Consider the following 15,970-nt stretch of genomic DNA (forward strand, 5'->3'; position numbering starts at 1 on the left):
AAACGAAGGGACTTGTCATTCCAGTTGCAGAACACTTCTGCTACTCCCAGGGCTGTCATTCCACTCAGGGACCTGGTCGTCTATGTCGGTAGAGCCAGCGGGGTGTAGTGGTTAAGAGAAGTGGTTTGGAGCGGTGGGCTCTGACTTGGAGAAACGGGTTTGATTCCCCACTCCTCCACATGAGTGGCGGACACTAATCTGGTGGACTGGTTTCCCCACTCCTACACACAATGGCAGCTGGGTGACCTTGGGCTAGTCACACTCTCTCAGCCCCACCTACCTGACAGGGTGTCTGTTGTGGGGAGGGGAAGGGAAGGCGATTGTAAGCTGGTTTGAATCTGCCTTAAGTGGTAGAGAAAGTCGGCATATAAAAACCAACTCTTCTTCTTCTTCTAAAGATCTGGAATTCAGGTATCAGCGTGGTGTCGTGGTTAAGAGCAGTGGACTCTAATCTGGTGAACTGGGTTGGTTTCCTCACTCCTACACATAAAGCTTGTTGGATGACCATGGGCTAGTCACAGCTCTCTTAGAGCTCTCTCAGCCCCACCTACCCCTATTGGCTGGAGATCAGTTGTAATAGCGGGAGATCTCCAGCTAGTACCTAGAGGTTGGCAACCCTATCCCCTTGGCCTACTGAACCTACAGCAGGGTACAGTCTAAACCTTTCCAGCTCATTTCTCTTGCCCATGTGTCCTGTTAACATTTTCTAGAACACCCAACAAGTTGATGGGGGAGGGGAACCCAATTTTTTTCTAACCCTTATAAAAATTGCCTAGAATTTTTTTCCCCTTAAGATTATGAAAGCAAACCTGAGCGAGGATCGGCTTGCTCACAAGCAAACAGCATTAAAGGTTAGGTTAATTAATAGTCGCTTTCAGCTGGGCAGCGTCAGGAAAGATCCACAGGTGAAAAGTGCAGCGCTACACATAAGCACCAGTCTGATTTACAAGCCAGAAACTCCACACAAACTCCGGCACTACACCAAGTAGAAAGAGATTCATTTGTGTTCAGCCTTAACAGTCCAGATGTGGTTTGAGCTTTTCCCTTTTCACCAAACGACTCTTGCTCAGGAAACTTACCACATCTGAAGCTGCCCGAAACTTCCTCCCTGCCACCCCCCGGACTTTTCTAGTTTCACTGTTTGCTGGAAACGAAATCCCTGTTTCATAACAAAAACTCAACCAAATGGAATGAACCACAATTTAAAACTCTGTTATTACATAAATGCCCTCCAACAAGGGCTTTCTTTCTTACATAGTAAAAAAATAAATAAAAAAATGACAGGAACTGCGTTTTATTTCTTTGGAAGACGTGTATTTATTTGCAAATCATATTTTTAAAACTGCCATTCAAGTCGATGGTTTATGACTTTGGAACCACGCAAGCCAACTCTCGCTGCTCGGCCTATGGCGGGGCGACTCTGCTATTCATTTGATATTTTTTTATCCTGTTTTTCAGCAAGAATTAGGCTCCCAAAGTAACACACATTTTTTTTCTAAGTACAAATAGACAACAGCGATCCTTGAAGAGAGAATTCTCAGCCAAAAACCATTTGTGGGGTGGCGGAGATCCAGTTTGTTCGGTAGTATCAGCCCTGATTGCCTCCTACAACTGTACAAATTCCTACAAATAAGTTCACTCCAAATAATAGTTATTTAAAACCAACTGTATGAATCAATAACACATTACTTCTCCTTTAACCAAGAGACACAAATCTTAGTCCCATCTGCCTTCAAGTGTTCCTTCTCCCTATCTGCTTCCTGAGTCAACCGTCCGTTTCTTTTTCAGGACCACGTTTCCCTTCATTCCTATAAAAAAAAATTCAGCAATACCAGCTAACTTTACATATTTTTATAGCCATCTCTACAGGAAATCTAATTTATTGCTTCCCCCACATTAATTGTCTTATCAACCTGCAATTGGTTCAGATTGTGTTTTTGTTTTATTTTTTTATTTCATTATATTATTCATAAATCTAATGCTAAAATATAATAAGGACAAGAAATTGGTGAAGGAGCAATCTCAATATTTCAAAAAGCAGATGCAAATCAACAGAAGAGAAACACGCTGCAGAGCAGGTTTGCGTTGGGATGATTCGGTACCTGCCTGATAATAAATGAGCTAGTAATAAATACAAATCCTATTCTGCAAAGGTATATCCTACCCCCCCCAGCCCCCACGGTTCCATCTTATAAAGCTAATTACGCCAACGCGACATAACATTTTCCTAAACGCCTTATAAACTGATCCAGTTACTCAGGAAAAAAAATATATATTTTTTTTTTAAATAGATGTGATGGATGCAAACTGAAACATTCAAATTTCAATTCTGGCACCAATTCCCAGACCCCCTTTCCCCTAGTAATTTAAGGACTTCCTCAAGATAGTTTTTCATATTCTTTTAAACTGACATTTTATCTCGCTACAGTATCTCAGCAGAATGAGCATGCTCTAAAACAATGACAGTCTTTCTCTGCCTGTCATCTTTCATTCTGGCAAAGACAGATGTCTTCCGCTGGCTTATGCCAATAATAGAGCCGACAGGGGGAAAAAATAAGAGAGACTACCTGCCTCTGATGTAAAGGCACCAATTCACATTTCTGACACTCATTTGTCAATTAACAGATTTCTCCCATTGTTGACACATGGGACTTAAAAGATCTAGGCTCGAAAGTGATGAATTAAAAAAGACAGATGAGTATGCTATGAGCTGCAAAGTAATACTATAATGTGCTTTAGATAGGAATATCAACTGACACCCCTGACAGGCCATACATGGTTTTATTTCATTTTCCACTGTATCTCGGCTCCATACTTTGTCTTCTTTGTTCTCTTCTCATCAAGCTCCTAACATCTCATTCTGACAGCCAGAGACATTTAAGGCACTTTCGTTTCAAATGCAAGTTAGCGTACTTGATTTGTCATTAAAATGCAAAACGATTTGCCAGTTGCAGGTAAAATGTAGGTAAGCTTAAAAGGTTGTATCTGCAAAATATAAAAAAAAAGCCGAAAGTGGTTGCCGGCTGCTTGGCTTAACTCTTTCGCTTTCCGCGAAGAGGATTGAAAGGGGAAGAACCGCAGTGTTGTGGAAAAGAGGAACAGCAGCAGCGCCCATTTGGAAGTGGGGAGGAGGAAGAGGAGGAGGAAGAGGAGGTTTTTATATGCCGACTTTCTCTACCACTTGAGGAAGAATCAAACCAGCTTACAATCGCCTTCCCTTCCCCTCCCCACAACAGACACCCTGTGAGGTAGGTGGGGCTGAGACAGCTGTGACTAGCCCAAGGTCACCCAGCTGGCTTCATGTGGAGGGGTGGGGAATCGAACCCGGTTCTCCAGATCAGAGTCCACCGCTCCAAACCACCACTCTTAACCACTCCATCATGCTGCCCAGAGACTTAGCAGAGCATTGGACAAATCTGCAATTAAATAAACTCTGACGAGGGGTCGTCCTGTCACCCTACCCACCCTCTAAAATAATTTCTCAGAGAGCTGTGACTAGCCCAAGGTCACCCAGCTGGCTTCAGGTGGAGGAGTGGGGAATCACACCCAGTTGACCAGATTAGTCTCCGCCGATCATGTGGAGGAGTGGGGAGTCAAATCCAGTTCTCCAAATCAGAGTCCACCGCTCTTAACCACTACACCATGCTGGCTCTCAGAGGAGACCAGTTAGACTCAAGTTCAGCAACACCTGGGAGACCAACATGGCATGAGCTTTCGAGAGTCAGAGCTCCCTTCGCCAGATACAAGTTGGAATGGAGATCTCCGAGTCTTTCAATCCCAGTCAGAAGGTGGGAGGGCTGTTGTAAAGAATGCTTGTAAAGCAGGCAAAGTAGGGTTCCCGGGTCCCTCTTTGCCACCGGCAGGAGGTTTTTGGCACAAAGCCTGAGGACAGCGGGGTTTGGGAAGGGGAGGGACTTCAATGCCGTAGAGTCCAATGCTAGGTATTGGAAGTACAGCATAATACCCGACATCACAGAGTGAAATATTAAACTTTCGGATTTTGCACTGATGGCTAGGCTAACCCACTTGATTAACAAGAAAATAATAGATGAATTGGCAATCTTTTTAATTATTATTATTCACTTGACAAATGAATTATTCTATGCATTAAGATACCAATGACTTATAAGAACATATTTAGTGAGATTCAGGATGTTTTAAATGTTTAGCTTAAACAATAGAAGTTAGGGTATCAGTTTCTTTCTAGATTTAATCACGTTGTATTACGTTTTAGTGAGTTTTAAGTGTTACTGTTTTAGATGAAAGTTAGAAGTTTCATATTAGTTTTTTTCTTTTAAGTTTTGATACAGTTGGGGGCCCAGACAATGAAATATGCTTTACCCCTGTTCCCTATTCCTCCCTTTTCTTTTTCTGTACCCTTTTACAAAAAAAAAAAAAAATGCCAAAGAGTCCAATGGCCAAAGCGGCCATTTTCTCCAGGGGAACTGATCTCTATCGGCTGGAGATCAGTTGTAATAGCAGGAGATCTCCAGCTGGTACCTAGAGGTGGGCAACCTTAAGGCAAAGGTACAACAACTAGTTAATGTATTGTGCTATGAGCGTGTTCTAGGCCAAGTTCACTCTCCTGGATGCTGGCCAGCCCTGAGTCTCAGAAGCTGATGCCTGAGCAACTTTGTCCGTCTTTAACTTACCTTGAGACTTATTTCCCAAATATGGCTTTCCTGACATTTCTTTGGGTGACGAGTTGAGAAGGGCATCCAGAGAAGCCAACACGCACACACCCCACATTCACAAGAAGGGTTCATAACATCGGCAGAGACTACGGCAAAACCAGAGCGGCTTTCTCAGCATTGCCAAAATCAAATTGAAATAAGAACAGCCAAAACCCCAAACTACTGCTCAGCCACTGACTGACCACGTAATGGAAACAAACCACAAAAATTCAAGCACAAACCTCTCCTGGTTGTCAGTCTCTCCTCTCTGAAAAGAGAGGGAAACTTGGAGTTACAAATCTGCATTAACTATGACCTGGATGACAGCATAATTGCTATATATGCGTGTCTAATCTGACACGCTGGCTCCTCAGTCTAGGGGGAAAAAATGCACCGGTCTTTGATGCTGTCATGATAATCAAGTGTCCCCAATTTTTCTGCTAGGGGGAGGAGTTTTGCCTTGTGACAGTATTTGGCACCAACTTGCAAAGGGCAGCCCTTTGGAGCCAGACTCACACAAGCACGGCTAGTGCAAAATAGCACACAAAATAGCACAAAACAAAAAATAGCACACAGAGGGAACTGTGCAGCTGAATCGGCCATGATAATCTTACTCGCTGCTCATTTCCGAGTTGCTTCAGAGGTACCCACAGCAATGAGGAGAGAGGTTCGAAAACAGAATGAAAGAGAAGAGCTTCAAGTGGTAACAGCAGCTTCCGGACTTCTTCCAGCCAACCGCCTACCATTTGCCAATATTCTGAGAAAATTATTTTTAGAGGGTGGGTAGGGGAGACAGGACCACCCCTCGTCACAGTTTATTTAATTGCAGATTTGTCCAATGCTCTGCTAAGTCTCTGGCCAGCATGGGTAGTGGTTAAGAGCGGTGGTTTGGAGCGGTGGACTCTGATCTGGAGAACCGGGTTCGATTCCCCACTCCTCCACATGGGCGGCAGAGGGTAATCTGGTGAACTGGGTTGGTTTCCCCACTCCTACACACGAAGCCAGCTGGGGGGGCTTGGGCAAGTTACAGCTCTCTCAGCCCCACCTACCTCACAGGGTGTCTGTTGTGGGGAGGGGGAGGGAAGGTGATTGTAAGTCAGTTTGAGCCTCCCTTAAGTGGTAGAGAAAGTCGGCATATGAAGACCAACTCTTCTTCTTCCCTCGCTGCCGGAGCAGTGAAGGATCAGCATATTTATGTAAATATAACTCCCAGCTGAAATCCAGAGAGACTTTATGCACCCAAACATATCAGCTAGATTCTACTGCTAGGGCTGCCAACTCCGGGTTGGGAAATCCCTGGAGATTTTGGGGCTGGAGCCTGAGGTGGGTGCGGTTTGGGGAACAAAGGATTTCATTGGGGTACAATGCCATAGAGTCTACCTTCCAAAGCAGCCATTTTCTCCAGGTGAACTAACTGATCTCTGTCACATGGAGACCAGTTGTAACAGTGGGAGAGCTCCAACCACCACCTGGTGGCTGGCCAACCCTATCTACTGCAGACCAACATGGTCTACCCTCAGAAACTTATGTGCCCAAGTACTTCAACACACACACACACACACACACACACACAGGGTAACTGGTTTTTTTAAACTTCAAATGGCAACCCTCACAAAGTGTTCATCTGGACAACCCCCGACATGCAGAAAGGACTTTCGGAAGGGAAAGCTGACTAGCCCCTGGGCATGTGCAGAAAACTGCACACAGCACTTCTCATTAGTGTTGCCAACTTTGGGTTAGGAAATTCCTGGAGATTTAGGGGTGGAGACTTTGGAGGGCAGGGTACAATGCCACAGAGTCCACCCTCCAAAGCAGCCGTTTTCCGCAGGGGAACTGATCTCGGTCGTCTGGAGACCACCTGGGAGATCTCCAGGACCAGGACTCACCTGCAGGTTAGCAACCCGACTTTTAATTACAACCTCCTAAATCAGGTCAGCTGAACAATGTAGATGTTTATGATATCATCCGTACAGATTTACACAGAGGGAGAGAGAATTTGGTTATAATTTGTTGTTAAAATGTTAATCTTGGAGCTGGTACTGCATTCAGTTTGAAGCCATGCACGCAAACAATAATTCTGAAAAAGGGGAGAGAAATATTACACACCAACAACAGGGAGAAGAAAGGCATTTAGTGGGAATTTAGAAATTTCCCCATGTCAACATGGGGATCCTTACCATAGAGATTAGGGGGAATTCCTACAGTGTAGTCTAGAAGTGATGTCATCCTCCCCTGGCACCACAACAACAACCTCCCAGCATTTCCTGGTGCAGGGCAGGGAACTCTAAACATAACGCAAATCATATAAAGACAATTCAAGAGGGAGGAATTTATGGGGGGGATAAATGCTACATAGCTGTAATATTACCCATAATCCTCAGAAGAGCTTTTCATTTGAGCAGCGGACTTTAGAAGAGCAGCCTCTATCAGCAATGGTTGGAACGCTGGACTAAATTCTAAGATTTCCTCAACTTCTCTGCTTTGTGTACAAAATGAAGCCCAAATACACCTAACTCCTATGTGAACAGCCCCCCTTCCCCCAAACGGCCACAGTTGAATAATTACAACAAATTAGCAATATACACACAAGCTGTAAGTAAGGAAAAGCCAAGATAAATCTGCTCAGTCTTCTTAAATGGAACTGATCAAGTGAACCAAATTAGACGAGTCAGTTTTCTCTAAAATAAAGTTTAAGGTAGGTTTTGAAAAAAAAAAAGGGTTTTCCCCCTTTCCTTGCTTAGATTCAACCCTGTCCCCCCAGCACGTAGTTAAGTGCGCAAAAAAAGAAAAAGAAAAAAAGAAACAAACTGCACCATTTGTAAACGCCAATTTCCCAGGGAAAAAAAGGGTACAACTGCCAGTTGCAAGAAACAGAACAAGATAAATCAATTAGCTTGCTAATTTCTTTCCCCTCTCATTTATTTAGCTCTGCTCTGTGTTTGTCATAATTGACTATAATTATGTTAATTACTAACTCCAGTATAATTACTGTATTTGTCATTTAGCACACTGTGTACCCAAAGCAAATCTGGCAATTGTCGGGCATCAAAAAACGAATGCAACCAGCCTCCGGGAGGGAATGTGTGTGGGGGGGGTCGTTCTCAAAAACCGGCCGATATACCTTTTAGCAACCGAAAGGGCAAAGGAGAAATTTCATGCAATGGTACTCCGAGGCGCTGGTTCATTAAGGATATTAATTTTCCGATAACTACACATTTAAGCATGACACATCAGAGAGTACCTACAGGATTTAGCAATTATTAATGCGTGACAGTTTCAAATGCTAAGTGAATCAATTAAACACCCAGCATTCACAATTTGAGAAGAGATAACTGCTTCATAACTGCCTAAGACTACAATTTTCACATGACAAAAAAAGGGGGCCATTCAGGCTCTTTCAAAAGCCTGACAGGTCAAAAAAGAAGTTTGAAACAAAAGCACCTTCCAGCCGTCATCTCTCCCTCCTCACTTGTCAGATCAAGTTTGCGAGTGTCTTTGCCGAAATGGCATCGCCATGCCAGCTGACACAAGGTGATTTTTCATGTCTTGTCAAAAGAAAAATCTTTTATTCTATTTGCTCCGCATTAACATGTTACATTTATTGATCAAGCCCTTTCTGCAGCCGCAGCGGGGCACGGGGCTCTTACGCCGAAGGGGGGCCTTTGATGTCCCGGTGACACTCGAGACCGAATAATGCACATACTAAATGGATTTCGTGAAGAAATGTGTTTGTGCGTGACAGCTACATTAATAACAGCCCCTCACACTGATAAATATGCAATTGCTACTATTAAGACTTACCCAATTATGGCAAAAATATTCCCCGTGCCTAATAAATGTGCCCAGAAAGAAAAGTTTTAACAATAGTGAATTTTTCGCCTTACGTACGAAAGCTCGTGAAGACGCATCTTAAGGAATAAAATGAGAATATTGTTGTTTTTTTAAAAGCTTTCTCTCTCCTCACTTTGCTTTGTAAAGATGGCAGGAGCTGCGCCCCATAAATATTTTACGCCACTCTTAGAATCACAGAATTATAGAGTTGGAAGGGACCACCAGGGTCATCTAGTCCAACCCCCTGCACAATGCAGGAAATTCATAACAACCTCCCCACCACACACATCCATGGACCCCTATTCCATGCCCAGAAGATTGCCACGGTGGCCTCCCTCTTATGATCTGCTTAATGTCATGGAATCAGCATTGCTGACAGATGGCCATCTAGCCTCTGCTTAAAAACCTTCAGGGAAGGAGACCTTACCACCTCCCAAGGAAGCCTGTTCCACTGAGGAACTGCTCTACTGTTAGAAAGTTCTTCCAAATGCCTAGACGGAAACTCTTTTGATTTAATTTTAACCTGTTGGCTCTGGTCCGACCTTCTGGGGCAACAGAAAACAACTCAGCACCCTCCTCTATGTGACAGCCCTTCAAGTACTTAAAGATGGTGATAATATCCCTTCTCAGTCTTCTCCTCTTCAGGCTAAACATACCCAGCTCCTTCAACCTTTCCTCATAGGACTTGGTCTCCAGACCCCTCACCATCTTTGTTGCGCTCCTCTGGACACATTCCAGCTTGTCTACATCTTTCTTAAATTGTGGTGCCCAAAACTGAACATAATACTTTAGGTGAGGTCTAACCAGAGCAGAGTAAAGTGATACCACTCTTCCGTAATGGCATCCCCATTAAATCAGACCAAGGGTCCCTACAGCTCACACTTTTGCTTTCTCACCATGGCCAACCAAACTATTCCAGGATTTCCACAAGCCAAGCATGGAGGCTATAACTCTCCTGCAACCTGGAGGGTTTCTTCTGGGCATGGAGTTGGGGTCCTCTCACCATGATTTGATTCTTCAACGCGACCCTTCCACAACGCCCCCCAGCCTCACCTAATCAGCGCTTCCCTTACCTACTAACTCTTCAACCACTGGTCTACATCTGATTTCCTTCAGCTCTGCACTGTATACAAAGAAGAAGAAGAAGATGAAGATGAAGAAGAAGATGAAGAAGACGAAGAAGAAGAAGAAGAAGATGAAGAGTTGGTTTTTATATGTAGACTTTTTCTACCACTTAAGGGAGACTCAAACCGACTTACAATCACCTTCCCTTCCTGGGGCCTTCTGGATGTCAAGTAGATGCTCTACAAACTGAGCCACAGCCCCTCCCCTTAGAACAACCCTTTGTGGTAGACTAGTGTTACACTGAGATTATTTATTAAAAACATGTATTAGCCGTCTTTTGACCTTGCAGAACACAAGCTGGCTTGATAAATGATAAAATGATAAAATGATAAAAAAAAACATAAAAGACCACAATTTACAGATTACACAGAGGGGTAGCCTAACCCTAATACTAACCTATCATTCAAGGCTAAGTGGAGATTTGAACCACGGACTTCCTAGCTCACAGCTTAGTTTCTGAACCTTTATGGCACACAGTTTCAGGGATCTTGGTCATGACACCTCTCTGACTGCACGTGAAAGCGTTCGCCGCACTGTTTCCCTGGTACAAAGATCTGGCCCCTTGAGGGCTTTTATCTGGCCCATGAGCCAGCCAAGGCAGCCACCCCCCTCCCCACTCTCGATCTGGGCTGGCAAGGCATGGCCTGGCCTGAGCAAGTGACATTTATGTCATATCCGGCCCCCGTAACAAATGAGTTCGACACCCCTGCTCTAGGAGTTCTCCTGCACAAGTTCTACTGAAACGAGGAAGCGCTACACGAGAACATGTCCGTGTTCACAGCTCCTACTCATTTCCAGGCAGGAGAACTCCCTAGGAGTCACTCCCCAAGTGTGTAGACGAACAGTGAGGCCTTTGTTCATCATTCCTGCTGCCTCTATCGAGACTAATGGAGCGCAACTGTATGTACTACTATGCGCAATGCACAATGGAATGCCCTTCAGCGGCTAGCTGCCAAGTAAGACCTGATGAGTGAGTAGTTACGGGCCTACAGCAACTGTAATAAAACAGTGTGGTGGAATTACTTGGGTGGCACAGTGGTCTCACGGAAATGTCTACATAATCCCGTGAAGACCCTGCTGACACAGCAAATTCTGGCAGCCATAAATGAACCTTATGTTCCGACTATGGAGGAAGGATAAATGTAGCTTACCCCAGCAAAAAAAGCAGCCAACAGATGACTACCCCATATACCTTCTGGCAGCCCCCTGCAGGGACCAGGGACCAATACATAAGTATTCCTTTGAGTTCGGCCATTGAGGACAACTGGGGGAATTCCAACAAGGTTTCCATATTGTTGCCCAGTTTTGTTTTGTTTTGCCACAGACTACAGAGGGGACATTTTTATCCTGGATTCCAGCCAGAGTACAAACACAAACACACCAGCATATCAATGGCTGCTAACACTGTGATAAAATATAGCGGGCTGGATACTAAAGTGCTGGACTGCTAGCAGTGCAGGGACCCTCACATGAGTAGATCGTGCCTCGGGAACATTAATTCTGGATCCATTTCACACAACTCTTCATTTTAAGAACATAACAAAAGCCCTGCTGGATCAGACCAAGGCCCATCAAGTCCAGCAGTCTGTTCACACAGCGGCCAAACAGGTGCCTCCAGGAAGCCCACAAGCAAGACGACTGTAGCAGCATTTATCCTGCCTGTGTTCCACTGCACCTCATATAATAGGCCTGTTCCTCTGATCCTGGAGAGAATAGGTATGCATCATAAGTTTAATATAGGATGTACATTTTATGTATATTTTACATTTTATGCTGGCCTTGGGCTGTAATAATAAATGATTTGATCATAAGAACAGAAGGAAAGCCCTGCTGGATCAGACCAAGGCCCATCAAGTCCAGCAGTTTGTTCACATGGTGCCCAACCAGGTGCCTCCAGGAAGCCCACAAGCAAGACAACTGCAGCAGCACCATCCTGCCTGTGTCCCACAGCACCTAAGATAATAGGCCTGCTCCTCCACTCCTGGAGAGAACAGGGATGCATCATGACTGACATTTTGACTAGTAGCCATGGGTAGCCCTCTCCTCCATGAACATGTCCCCTCCCCTCTTCAAGCCTTCCAAGTTGGCAGCCATCACCACAAGGAGTGGTGTTCCACAATTTAACTATGCGTTGTGTGAAGAAATACTTCCTTTTTATCTGATTTGAATCTCTCACCTGCCAGCTTCAGCAGATGACCCCGTGTTCTAGTACTACTTTGTATTTCGTCACAAAGTATGGAAGAAAGGTTTACGTGGAGAAAATGGCATTTAAAGATGGGGCTACCAAATTTCTGAACAAAGAAATGGATGACAGATGTCAGCAACCATCACCAGCGTTTGGGTATCATACATACCAAAGACCATTTGTCCATTTTAACACACTGAGAACTAAGAAGCAAGGGGTCTGACAATTACAATGCTATCGAGTCCTTAATATCTCAACCTTTAACAAGGTCCTGGGTCCATGTTGTAAACAAAACTTAATTGTTGGAGTATAGTGGGACTTCTACAAGTTAAGCACTTCACAATTAACGTTTAAGTTTTTTTAAAAAACAGTAATGAATCAGTAATGTATTGTCGAAGGCTTTCACGGTCAGAGTTCATCAGTTCTTGTAGGTTATCCGGGCTGTGTGACCATGGTCTTGGTATTTTCTTTCCTGCCACAGCTGCTAGTGAAACGTCAGGAAAGAAAATACCAAGACACCCCGGATAACCTACAAGAAGAGATGCCAATGATTCATTAAGAAACCAGTACAGTATATACAATGGGCAAAAACACCATAATTTTTATACTTCAAGCACAAACCCCAGCGTAAGAACATAAGAAAAGCCCTGCTGGATGAAATCAAGGCCCATCAAGTCCAGCAGTCTGTTCACACAGTGGCCAACCAGGGGCCTCTAGGAAGCCCCCAAACAAGATGACTGCAGCAGCATTCTCCTGCCTGTGTCCCACAGCACCTAAGATAACAGGCATGCTCCTCTGATCCTGGAGAGAATAGGTATGCATCATGACTAGTATCCATTTTTACTAGCATGAAACAGCAGTGGAGAAGAAAGGGAAACAATTCATAAATGTGTTTTTCCCCACCTTTTATCAGTTTTGTTGCTGTTAAACGTGAACTCTAGCAGTGCAATCCTATGCAGAGTTACTCGAGTCGAAATCCACTAAAACTAACAGGCTCAGACTGGAGTTCCTCTGCATAGCCTTGAAAGGGGCCGAATGTTACAAACTCCCAAAGTGTGCACAATATTGAGAGGCCCAGCTTGTCCTCACAATAAACAGGAATGAAGCTTTCACTGGGTTATTTTCATCCCACTGGTTCTGTCACAAAACAGGTCTAAATAACTTGGCAGGACCATAGGACATGTTTGTTCTTGATAACAGTTGCAGGGGTTCTTACTGGTTCTCATCCCCTGGTGTATCAAATGCTGCACATCAATTTGATCCATGGTCGACTTCACACAACAGTGGTCGAGACAAAAGAAGTACTGCGAATTATAAATGAAGGATACAGCTCTCAGATCTTAGGCACCTACTAGATTCTATTCTCTTACCCTGAAGCTCAGAGAAAACAGGCCTCATGCCACAAAATTCAGAGTCAAATTCTCCTGCTAAACGCAACACAAAGAATCCAGAAGATTAAGATACCTGGTCAAAGATGGTTGCCATTCTGCATCAGACACCAGTTGGATTCACTAGGGAGACTGAAGCTTTGTTTTATACTTATGGTAAGGAAAAGGTCTGACTTCGCGATCAAACAAACCAACACAGAGATTCACCCATCAACATGTACCATCGTATCAAACTTCAAACATGTCTGGAACATTAGCTAGAGATTAAAAGCCTTACTTAAGACGGTTTGGCAATTGTAGGCTATTTGACAGCAAGGAAATGATTTTCTATGTTTATGTATCCAAATGGCATGCTTTCTTCAATTTATGATCCTAAAGCTTAAAATCATGGTCAACAGTAAATCACTGGAGGAAAACGTTACCATGAAGACATACCACGCATGACAAACGGAGCGTTCCCCGAAACCTAGCCTGTTTAGAGGTCCTGTTTAGTTACAACTCTGTATGTCGTCATTATTACAGCAACTAAATGGTATGCATTATTGTTCAAGACATACAGAAGTTTTGAAAAAGGAAGCTTAACTTAAATAGTTGAAGACTGATTTTTAACTCAGTCCCAACCTGAAGGAGATTTACAACCTGAAGGAGATTTACCAAACACCCCTTACCGATTTGAAGTGCTTGTGAATTCCTGCTCTGTTACTCAAACACATTTCCATTCTGCTTTCCTCCCAGCGAAAGCAAAGCAAGTTCCTCGGCATGCACTGTGTTGCAAACAAATGCTTGAGACTGGGAGAATCACTGTCTCATTCTTCTTCAACGCCCAAAGCAAGCATTGAACATAAGAAATTGCCTGCATGCAGACTTATAGCTGTTTCAATACAACGTTTTTCATGCAAAAATATAGAAACTGCTAATCTGCGGCAAATCAGAAAGAGGATAAATAATGCAGCAAGATTCCCTTCTTCAGGGATAGCTTGACGGCCCCGGCGCAAAACGGCGTTGAAGAAAAACTCCAGCCTACCTTAACAAGTTGAAGCTAAGATCCAACCTCTTTGCAATGTGTCCATAGTTTCTTCCTAGAAATTCTGGGATCTCTCTGCAGTCTTGGCCAATATACGATACCTGTAAGAATTAAGGGCAGTTTAGCAACTAGGTAGCCAGCATTTTTTCTCCTAACACATTTTGGCAATCCAAAAATGCTGCACAAATTAACACATTCATGGAGTTTTGAATAACGAACAGCAACCTTCATAATGTTTTCTCCTGTTGCTTTAGTGACCTGAATTAATGGCTTCCTTTGTTCGCTTGATTTGAAATTTTGCCATTTCAAGAGTCACATATTTATTGAACTGCTGTTCTCATTTCTAAAAACCAAATTATCTCTGGGCAATATGCTGGTAGTGTCTTTAGGAGTAGGGTTGCCAACCTCCAGGTACTAGCTGGAGATCTCCTGCTATTACAACTGATCTCCAGCCACTAGAGATAAGTTCACCTGGAGAAAATGGCCGCTTTGGCAACTGGACTCTATGGCATTGAAGCCTCTCCCTCCTCAGGCTCCACTCCAAAAACCTCCTGCCAGTGGCGAAGAGGAACCTGGCAACCCTATTTAGGAGAGTGCCTGGGATGTCCCCCCCCCCTTAAATTTTCTTTTGATGCCAAGATTCTGGAAACTTTGAGAGGAAAAGTGTGCAGAAGGGGGAAAAATAAAACCATAGCATTTCCCCTAAATCAGGAGTGTCAAACATAAGGCGCGCAAGCTGGATGTGGCCCCTTGAGAGCTCTTACGAGGCCTGCAAACCAGGAAACACCGCCTCCCTCAATCTGGGCTGGCGACGCACGGCCTGGCCCAACCAAGTGACATTGATGTCATATGCTGCCTTCGTAACAATTGAGTTCGACACACCCCTGCCCTAATTTCTTCATTCATTATACTAGGAATCCTTAGAACAACCTTGTGTGGCAGACTAGTGTTGTGCTGAGATTATTTATTTATTAAAAGCATGTATTAGCTGCCTTTCGATGTATTCGCTATCTTGACAATGTAAATAGAACAACAACAATTAAATAAACACATAAAAGACCACAATCTACAGATTACAGATGGGACAGAGGAGTAGCATAAGCCTAATACTAACCTTTCATTCATGGTTGAGTAGAGATTTGAACCAAGGACTTCCTAGCTCACAGCTTAGTTTCTGAACTTTTACAGCACACTGTTTCGGGGATCTTGGTCACGACACCTCTTTGACTGCACGTGAAAGCATTCGCCACACTGTTTCCCTGATACAAAGGCCCGACCTAGACACTATCTCCTAATGCAACTATATTTTAATTCCAAGACTAAAAGAAACCAGCTCCCGTTTTTAGCACCAACCAATTTTGTTTTTTTGCACATCTCTCCTTCAGCCCCCTTCCACCAGTCATGTGCACAACACAAACCAAAGCGCCTTGGATGGCTACGTTACCACTGCCCGCACGGTCTCTCTCCAGCTCCCACCTGAACAGGGGGTGCGAGTCTCATAGGCAACAGCCCACTTAAATCAAATGCAGCCAAGAGCAATGGTGGAATTCCATGCAGGCAACTGTGAAGACAGAAGCACCATTTCTTGCCCTTTGCTTCATCACTATGCATGCCTTGTATTAGAATGAATTTTATTTGCAGCCAAAGACCAATAAATACACACTGTATGTAACAATCCTACAGCATTTCAAATAAAATAGGATATAAAAACTTACCAAAATTAAAATCAAATTACCACACATTA

The 15,970-nt window shown here is 43.8% G+C and overlaps 1 protein-coding gene across 1 annotated transcript in view; it reads right to left on the reverse strand.

The window, feature by feature from the left end:
• The window catches only part of LRMDA (leucine rich melanocyte differentiation associated), a 778,901-nt gene extending 763,769 nt beyond the window's left edge, over positions 1 to 15,132 (reverse strand). Inside the window, exons 1-2 of the mRNA XM_056848296.1 lie at positions 15,109 to 15,132; positions 14,227 to 14,327 (exon numbers count right to left, since the gene is read on the reverse strand). Of these exons, the coding sequence (XP_056704274.1) occupies positions 14,227 to 14,327; positions 15,109 to 15,132 (125 nt within the window). The remainder of the gene's footprint in view (positions 1 to 14,226; positions 14,328 to 15,108) is intronic.
• Between the last annotated feature and the right edge of the window lie 838 nt (positions 15,133 to 15,970).

Source organism: Euleptes europaea, chromosome 4 (genome assembly GCF_029931775.1).
Source record: "Euleptes europaea isolate rEulEur1 chromosome 4, rEulEur1.hap1, whole genome shotgun sequence".
NCBI lineage: Eukaryota > Metazoa > Chordata > Lepidosauria > Squamata > Sphaerodactylidae > Euleptes > Euleptes europaea.